Source organism: Otolemur garnettii, unplaced genomic scaffold (genome assembly GCF_000181295.1).
Source record: "Otolemur garnettii isolate 467f Iridium unplaced genomic scaffold, OtoGar3 scaffold00031, whole genome shotgun sequence".
Classification (NCBI taxonomy): domain Eukaryota; kingdom Metazoa; phylum Chordata; class Mammalia; order Primates; family Galagidae; genus Otolemur; species Otolemur garnettii.
In genome coordinates, this window is record NW_003852426.1 from 3,043,283 (window position 1) to 3,051,960 (window position 8,678).

General features: G+C 54.7%; 2 protein-coding genes across 2 annotated transcripts; both read right to left on the reverse strand.

The window, feature by feature from the left end:
• Positions 1–486: 486 nt before the first annotated feature.
• Positions 487–5,929, reverse strand: PBX2 (PBX homeobox 2). Its single transcript, XM_003789054.3, has 9 exons — positions 5,442–5,929; positions 4,513–4,586; positions 4,041–4,288; positions 3,746–3,936; positions 3,425–3,560; positions 2,996–3,149; positions 2,533–2,621; positions 2,325–2,411; positions 487–2,168 (listed from the first exon to the last, which is right to left on the reverse strand). The coding sequence occupies exons 1-9, from the start codon at positions 5,660–5,662 to the stop codon at positions 2,076–2,078; spliced, it is 1,293 nt and encodes a 430-aa protein (XP_003789102.1). The 5' UTR covers positions 5,663–5,929; the 3' UTR covers positions 487–2,075.
• A 583-nt stretch (positions 5,930–6,512) lies between these two features.
• Positions 6,513–8,666, reverse strand: GPSM3 (G protein signaling modulator 3). The gene is made up of 4 exons (XM_003789064.3): positions 8,240–8,666; positions 7,910–8,012; positions 7,481–7,680; positions 6,513–7,251 (listed from the first exon to the last, which is right to left on the reverse strand). Exons 1-4 carry the CDS (start codon positions 8,453–8,455, stop codon positions 7,114–7,116), a joined length of 657 nt encoding a protein of 218 aa, XP_003789112.2. The 5' UTR covers positions 8,456–8,666; the 3' UTR covers positions 6,513–7,113.
• Between the last annotated feature and the right edge of the window lie 12 nt (positions 8,667–8,678).

An 8,678-nucleotide genomic window follows, 5' to 3' on the forward strand; every position in this document is an offset into this window, starting at 1 on the left:
CCCTTTCCCTGTTGTGGCCACCGCCCTAGGTGGGGCTCACACCCTATCCCCTGCCCCCATTCTTAGTCCTGTCCTGTCACAGAGAATGCTAGGAATTCATGCTTCTAGGACAAGTGTCCTTCAGGTACTGGGAGAAACAATTATCACTCCACCCCTGGGCACTGCCAGCCTCTGGGCACAGCCACTGCTCTGGGGGTGGGGAGTGTACCTCCTAGGGTCTTAATCCCTCAGACCCCCCCCCCCCACCATATTTCATCAGTCCTCTGACGGCTGTCTGGTGGCCCACTGCAGCCCTACCTGGACTGGGCAAGGTCACTGGGCTATAGGGTTCAGGCCAGGCTATTGTTGGCAAGAGTGGAAAGGGGCAAGTGAGGGCAAGGCCAGGACATGGAGAGAATACTACTTGGAGCTTTGTGAGATGAAGTTTTTTTTTTTTCCTGGAGGTTCTCATGCTTTTTGAAAAAAAATTCTCAACTAAAACCCAGGGGGAAAAAAATTTCTTTATTTAAAACTGCATTTTTTTTTTTTGTTGTTTGTTTTTTTTCTGTGAAACTACAGTTTACAAGTGAGGAGAGAACTGCCCCCAGCCCGTGCCTCCCACCCACCACCCGTCACACTCTCAACCTGTCCCCTAAGTCTGCCCAGATCTTTGATGGGAAGGGTTCCCCACTCTGACAGTCTTGTAAAGTCCTGAGAATGTCTGAGGGAAGCAGATGGTAGGGTTTAGGGCCAAAGATGGGACAGTGTTGACTTTACTTTCCCCCATACCTGGCTTTTTGCAACCACCCTCTTCTCTCCCTATGCCCTTGGTTTTGATGTAACCAAAAGATACCGGGGAAACCAAGGGAGATACACATATAAGCACCCCAACCCATATTTCACATATTTGGCAATAACCCCCTCCCTATTCTTCCCCCTCCAATCAATGAATAGTAGTTAAAAAAAAAAAGTTAGAGATGTGTCACTCACGGGGGAAAGTGGCATCTTCAATTTCCTCAAAATTACTGAGTCCAGCCCTGCCCAAGGGCTATGGGAAGGGGGGGTGGGTAGGAGGCCAGCAGGGTAAGCCCCTCAACTGTCTCCACAGCAAATGCAGCAGAAACCTGCTTGCACAAAGAACACCCAACTGCTTTTAGGGGGTGACAGTTGGGTACTCTGTAATATAAATTCACTTCCTGATGGACAGGCCTAGAGCCAGGTGGGCCTCTTTGTCAGTTCTTTGTACCCCCTTTTCTTATCAAGACCCCTTTGGCTACCACCCCTATTATAGGAAAGCAAGAAATAAAGTCAAGAAATCAACATATATATATATTTAAAAAAAACTACTTCCCCCAACTAAACATTAAGAATCATCACCAAAAACAACAAAAAAAACCCAAATCAAAAAAATACAGATGGATCCCAAGGTTTCTTTTTCTTTCCTTAAAAAAAAAAAAAAAAAATTCAACCCTAAAACCCAGGCAATAATTCCTTAGAGTAGCAGAAACTCCCTCCGAGGTAGATATCTGAGTCAGACACTCTCGTCCACCGAGCGATTCTATTGGTTTAAGATGAGCTGCGTATGAGGTAATAAAGCCGTCTGGAGGGGAAGAGGGTGGGGATGCACAGGGAGGCATAGCCCATGTCCTCTGTCCAGAAGTTGTGTCCCCATTTTTGGCATCTCTGGTAGGGCAGGACTGGTGTCTCCACAGATTCCAGAACATGTAAGTGGGGTGGGGGAACCCAGAGAGAGTATGTGGGACAATAAAGGGGAAAGAGGGGAAAAGAGAGGAAGGGAGAAGGAAAAAGAGAGAGAGAGAAGAAAAAGGGCTCTGAGAAATAGGTTTCTGGGTGTGTTTCTGAGTAAGAGAGAAAAAAGAAGGGGGAGACAGACCCCACTCTTCTGTAGGACCCCATTCTTCCTGCCATGTAGTCAGCACCCCCAGCACTGAGAGAGTTTAGTTGAGGCGGGGATGACCCCATTTGCCCTTCTCTGTCTTGTGCTTCTCTTGTATTGGGGGTTGTCCTCTGGATGCCTGTGTCTTCAACAGTTGCCTTGTGAGAACCCCCACCCCTGTGACCCTGATGGAGTGAGATCAGTTGGAGGTGTCAGAGTGAACACTCCCTGGTCCCTCTGTTGGTGATGTCACCGAAGAGGGGGTCACAGCCTCCTGCCAGCTGCCGTTTGCCTGGAAGAAAAAGCGTTTGACAGTTGGAATCTGGGAAACAAGGCCTCGGGAAGCTCAACATATGAGCACAGCACTGCTGTGGGCACAACACTGCTAGGGAAAAGGCCCTTCTGTTCTGGTGAGAGCTGGAGGGAGGGGGCATCAGAATCCACTCACCCTCATTTCCCGAGGGCTGTATATCTGGCCCGCCCCGAGGTTATCTCCATAGCTCCCTGGCCCCATCGAGTGTCGGAGTGATTCTACCTGCAGGCAGCAGAGAAAGGTAAGACATGGTAAGAAGCCCAGAAAAAAGAAGTCTTGTATCCTAAAGCAGGGAAATGGAGTTTGGGAAAGCCCTACTTCAGAGGAAAGGGGGGCAGCTGACCTGGGAGGAAGAATAGGAATCTCCATTGAGCCCAGGCATCCCCAGGAACATGTCTCCGGATCCTGAGAGATTGAAAGAGCCGCCAGAGCCTTGGAGGAACAGAGAGGGAAGAGTGTAAGAAAGCCTGTGATAGCAGACAGGAGATAATTCAGTTACGAGAAAGCCCTTAAAACTAGCTCTATGAGGATATGCTATGTAGCAGCACATCCTATACAAATTATCCAGAGAACACTATTCCAACACTCAGAGCAGGCTGTTCCTGAACTATCCCGGACACTCGTTGGAACAAAGGCAGAATTAACTTATTGTAGTGGCCTTTGTCTCTTGACATCTCTATCCTGCCTCAGATTGGTCCCTCTAGTCCTAAAAGGCCCCCTGTCTCTTATGATCCTGCCCAGATAGGAAGTGGGAACAAAAGGAGGAAGTGTACAAAACAGCTAACTGGGGTGACAGTGGGATCTACCTGCAGAGGAAGGGGGTGTTGGGGAGCTGGTGCGGCTGTGGCCCCCCTGTGTGACTGAGACAGCAGTCTTGACAGCATAGATGTTTGCCTCCTCTTGGAACTTTCCAATATTTTTCTTATAGCGAATGCGCTTGTTGCCAAACCAGTTGGAGACCTGTGGGGTGTTTCACAGAAAGGGAGACTGAGAGAAGGGCTTCCCCCTGAAGCCTTTCATTGAATAGTACCTGGAAGCATTTTCTTTTATTTATTTATTCATTTAGAGTCAGGGTCTCACTATGTTGCCCAGGCTAGTCTGGAACTCCAGAGCACAAATGATCCTCTTGCCTCAGCCTCCTGAGTAGCTGGATTACAGGTGCAAACCACCACCCCTTCCTAGGATCTGAGAACATTTTGCTTGAAAGCTCCCTTCTCCCCAAACCCTCACAATACCTGCGAGACAGTGATGCCACATTTCTTGGCGAGCTCCTCTTTCGCCTCCTCACTAGGATATGGGTTACTCAGGTGGGAATAGAAATACTCATTTAGGACCTCAGTGGCCTGTTTGCTGAAGTTACGGCGCTTTCGTCTACAGAGGAGGGAGAAGGGTAGTGAGGAGGATGTTGGTGTCCCAGCAGGGCTGCCATGTTACCTAATTTCAGAGGGCACCACTGTCACAGAGTTCCGTGCTATGTGACATGGTAGCTCGGGGGCTTGGAGAGGAATGGGAAGGAGCCTGGTGCTAGGGGTTGACATGACTTCCTGGTCCCCCACCTGGCATCCAGGAAGCGGGAACGTAGGATCATGACGGCCTCACAGGTGCTCTGCTTGAGCTGCATCTGGATGGCACTGAATTTTCGATGGATGATGCTGACCATGCGCTCCATCTCTTTGGGTGCCACTGGCCTCGTGCGGCTCTGCTCTCTCAGCAGGTTCATGACATGGGTTGTGAACTCATTACATGCCTGTAGTGGGGGCCAGTGGGCTGGTGAGAAGCCCTTTGCCCTCAAGATTCCTTCCCCAAAGCCCTTATAGCCACACCTCCTTTCCCTCCCCAGCTTCTTCTCACCTGTTCATACTTTTCCAGCTCTGAATGGTAGATGTGGCGGATCTGGGCAAGTTTGCTGCGATAGTCTGAGTGTTCGATGGAGTTGTCAGGGGACACACCGCCCCCAGATGCTGCAGCGGCCGCAGCAGCTGCTGCTGATCCCCCTCCTTTCTCAGGCCCAGCCACACCCTCTGCCAGAAGCATGTTGTCCAAGCGCATCAGCTGCGGGTCCACCGGTTCCTCCTCTTGGGAGCTTCGAATGCTGAGGCCTAGCAAGCAGGCAGGCGAGTGGACTTAGGGACCCAGGGGCCCCACAGCCAGTGCTTGGTCTAAGTGGAGACCCAAGTTCCCAGGCTTTGGTACCTTCCCCAGTCCCACTCAGCAATCTCCCTGACTCCTCACTTCCTCCGGGCCCCAAGATGTCAGTCTTTAGCCCTATAGTGAACAGGGGTCTGTCTTTAGAGTTAAGGACATCAGAAGGGGGCCCACATACCAGTTTTCTCCTTGATTTCACACAGGACGCTAAAGAGAGCAGGCTTCATTCGGTGGCAGTTTAGGGCGTGTTTCCTTGGAAGGAGTGGGAGTGGGGAAAAAGAAAAGTTGAGGAGGCAGACAAACAGAGCAGGGGTCTCTGAAGTATGAGGGGAGCCAAGGAACAAGGAAGAAGGGGAGATGTGCGGAGGGAGGAAGTGGGTTGGGGGTGGGATGATGTTGGGGAAGGGGCTTTTTGGGAAAAAATTAGCTCCCAGAGCCTGGAGAAGCTGCTCTGTTTCAGGAAGACAGAGGGAAGATGCAGGCAGCAAGCTAAAGGCGCCACGGGTGGGCTTGGGGCTTTGGGAAATGGTCTAGGACAGTACAAAGTGCGAGTCTGAGCTGGTAGGGAGGAGTTGGGGATGCTAAGCTAAGTGCATGTGAGGAGGTTCAGGGGTTCCGCAGGTGGGAGGCTTTTGATGCACCTAGTGTCTGGCTGGTGGGTGAGGACTCTTGGAGGCTGGGGTAATGGTGGAGAGGAGTGTTAGGTACTCTGGAGAATGGTCCGGAGGTCTCCAGGACTGGAGAGAAGTGGGTGGGCTGGGTAGAGAGTTAGGGAAGAAGATGACATAGCTTAAGAACAGTTTCTTAGTCCAGGAGCCAGAAGGGGGCTCCGGAGATGGGGCTGTTTCCCAGGAATGCAGGGGTCAGCAAAAGGTTAGGAGCGGGTGTGGGGACACATGGGGTTCCCTCTGTTAAGATTTCAGGGCCTAGGAATCAAGAGAGGTTTGAGGGATCACTTTTCTAGCGGCTCCCAGGAGTAAGGAAAGAAGAGAGCTGCTGGATCCTGGAGAGGGCCCTGGAGTTGGGGAGGGGGGGCTCCCAGAAGATTCAGAGCTTGTGAACGGGATTTGCTGGGTCTGTGTGGGGTCCCAGGGTGGGGGCACTCACTTGGCCTGGGCCTCGTCCAGGCTCTGGTCGGTGATGGTCATTATCTGCTGCAGAATGTCCCCGATGTCTTGCTTCCCTCGGCCTCCCGGGACCCCCCCGCTACCCCCACCGGGGTCTCCGCCACCGGGAGGCTCGCCAGGGCCCCCAGGCTCCCCACCCACCAATCCCAGGCCCCCCCGGCCCCCGCCTGGAGGGGGCGGCCCCAGTAGCCGCTCGTCCATAGCTGGGGGGGGCCCTGAGGCCCCCTCCCTGCTCCGCCCCTCCCCCCGCCTGGTTACTTCCCCCCGCAAACTCGCTGGGGCCGCTGCTCCCTCCGCCCCAACCCCCGCCCGTCTTTACCCCTCCCAGCTCCCCCGGGGTTCACCCCGGCACTGAAGGGAGACGTGGGGTACCAGCTGGGCCCCCCACAGGAGACCCCGGCCCCCGGCGGCGGAGAAAATGGAGCCGGAGAGAGAGAAGAGGCCCAAGCGGGGGTGTGTGTGAGAGAGAGGGAGGAGGGAGGAGGGAGAAGGGGGGGGGAAAGCGAGGGAGGGAGGCTGGGGGAGGGGAGACGAGGAGGAAGAGGAGGGGAGAAGAGAGGAGGAACGGGGAGGAGCTGGGGGCGGAGAGAGATACAGAAACACAGGAACGACCGAATGGAGGAGGGGAGAGTGAAGAGCGGACAAGGGGAGGAGACTGGCCCGTTGGGGAAAATCTGGGAAGGCCCCGGCTGGACTTCGGTGGCCTGGATGGGGGCGTGTTGAAGGCGAGGCGGCCTGCCACTAGGTTCCGAATTAGGGATCTAGGTGATGTAGACTCCGGCCGCTGGAATGCCTGGGTTCACAGACAGCTCAGTTCATATTTCTTGTTCTAATGACTCCCCTCCCTGTCTACTTAATTAAATCCAGGAGAGGGGGGCTGGGGGAGATGATTAGGGAGGTCTCCAGCCGCTGCTTAATGAGCCACTAATTAACCAGCCAGGGAGGGGAGCTGGCCTCTGGCCAGACTGAGGAGAGAGGCGGCTCCTGGCCTCACCTTCCTAACCAACATCTTTGCCCGGTGCCTCCCTCCCTCCCAGATACCAGTCTTCAGTCCAGAGGCGAATTACATTTATTCATACTACCAAAATATCAGACAGACTCAGAGCAGCAGTGGAGAGGGACAATGGGCAGGATTAAAGGTCATTCACAGCCTGTAGGGCCCTCCGTGTAGGGAATAGGAGGTTGGGTCGGTTAGAGTAGGAGGGGGAGAATAGTCTTAATCTTTCTTGGCTGTGCCCCCCATCTTCTCTTTCTTCTTACTGACAGCTGTTTCTGAATCAGGTCATAACCTTGGGAGACTTGCCTTTTCTTGGGAGGTGAAGGCCTGAGTCCTCAGACCTTGCCTGGTAACCTGACTACCGCTGGTGTCCTCACAGTTCAGGACAGGGACTCCTAGCCACTCCCTGAGATGGGTGCCACGGATCCTCTTACTGCCTCAAGTGCCCATGTATTAGGTGCTTTATTTATTCCTAGAGTTCGAGCACTTTCACCCCCTCCAGTTCTCAGGGAGGGTGCAGAGGGTGATAGATACTGAACTTTCTGCTGTGTTTTCCAGTCTCCAGTACCCCTGCCAAAGAAGGGTTCAGGGCGTGCAGTGGGCTGCCCAGCTTTGAACTCCAGGAGTGAGAAGGGGCTGGTTGGGGGCTCAAGTCTTAGCAGATGTGTGTGGGGGGCCGAGATCTTTGCTCCTCCATTCGACCCCCACCCTGAACTTTCAACAGCAACTCCAGGAGCTCCTGGCCCCCTGGGGGGAGGGGAGGCTCTGACCGCTGGGTTTCCATCCGCTGGCACTGGAGGAGTGGAGGGAGAGGGAGAGCTTTGGTGAGGGTCTGAGGGGAGGAGACCCTTAAGAGGAACCAGAGTTGGTATTGGGGGCATATAGGAAAGCTGTAATGGGGATAGAGTGACTAGGGGCTGGCGATGGAGTAGATGCTTAGTGAGAAAGAGGAGTAGGGCCCAAAAGAGAACAGAGACCAAGAGACCAGGAGGCCTGGGTAGTGCCTCCTGGGGGTGTCTCACCTGGTGACTAAGAATGGTACTGTAGAGCTGTTCTTTGTCCTCAAGAGGCCGGAGAGGGGCAGGGGCTAGGCTTGGGGGGCTCTGTGGGGCATGGAAAGAGGCCCTCTGCTCCTCTAGGCGGCGGGACTGGGCCTCAGCCACCAGGTCTAGAAGGAGCTCAGTCTGCAGGGAGAGCAGGGAGGCCGAGCGGGGGCCCAGGGCTGAGAAGAGGAGGGGACAGAGCTCAGAGAAGTTGGTGGACGGGAGTCATGGGGTTTGGGGACAGATGAGGTGACTGAGGGCTCTGAATCAGAGCCAAAGGGGTACAATGGGGAGAACCATGGGGAGTCTGGAGAAGGTGGGGACAGGGTCCATGATGCAGTGGGCCTTGGTAATGGGGTCAGGATGTGGGCACCAGGGTTGGGGAGCTTCCTGGGTGGGTTGGGGTACCTGTGTGTCGGGTCCCCGGAGGGGGAGGAGATGGAGGAGCAGATCGCCAAGGACGAGTGGTGGAGTTTGGAGGGGGCCAGCCTTGCTCATCCTGAGGGGAGCCCTGATGCAAAAAGTCCATTCCAGTCAAGCGGTGGTGGTTGAAGGGGGTGGGGTGGACAGGGGGTTAGGCCAGTGGCCCATTTCCTTTCTCTGTCTTTGTTCCTGCCTCAATGTGCCCAAGCCTCTGCAAGTCCCTTGTGTCCACCTGTGTCAGTAGGTCTCTGCCCCAGGTCCTCTCACCTCCCTTCTTTCCCAGGGTCAGCCTTCCCCACCCGGTGCCCAGCTCACCTGCTCACCATCCTCTTCTTCTTGGGGTCTCCCGGCCTCCATCCCCTGGAGGGGAGAAACTGAGGGGGGAGGGGTGCTGGGATTTGGGAAGAGGGCTGGAACAGGTTTCTGAGGGGAGTAAGGGCTGGAAGGGGTGGGGGTAAGCTGGGGGCTGGATGTCTGGGTACTGAGCAGGAAGCTGGGTTCCTGGTCAGCCCCCCCACGGGCCCCGCCCATCCATGTCAACTTCCTCCATCCTCTTTTCCCACCCAAACAGCTCTTTAGAGCTTTCTTGCCCCCACAGAGACTTGGGAAGACTGTTCCAGCTGCATGAGTGGAGGGGGCTTATGGTGAGGAAAAGGCCTTCTCTCATCTCTAGGGCCTAAGTCGCCCCCCAGTCCTTGGCTCTGCGCCCTCCACCCCTGCCTCCCCTTCTTTCTGTCAACACCGGAACTAACTA

Excerpts from the sequence above, each read along its gene's own strand:
- PBX2 (XM_003789054.3), bottom strand. The coding sequence starts at position 5,662 with ATGGACGAGCGGCTACTGGGGCCGCCCCCTCCAGGCGGGGGCCGGGGG. Across the intron at positions 3,561-3,745 it reads TCCCGCTTCCTGGATGCCAG|ACGAAAGCGCCGTAACTTCA; the intron begins GTGGGGGACCAG and ends CCTCCTCTGTAG. Across the intron at positions 2,412-2,532 it reads ATTCCTATTCTTCCTCCCAG|GTAGAATCACTCCGACACTC; the intron begins GTCAGCTGCCCC and ends TGCTGCCTGCAG.
- GPSM3 (XM_003789064.3), bottom strand. The coding sequence starts at position 8,455 with ATGGGCGGGGCCCGTGGGGGGGCTGACCAGGAACCCAGCTTCCTGCTC. Across the intron at positions 7,681-7,909 it reads TCCGGGGACCCGACACACAG|CCCTGGGCCCCCGCTCGGCC; the intron begins GTACCCCAACCC and ends TCCTCTTCTCAG. Across the intron at positions 7,252-7,480 it reads GTACCATTCTTAGTCACCAG|TGCCAGCGGATGGAAACCCA; the intron begins GTGAGACACCCC and ends CCACTCCTCCAG.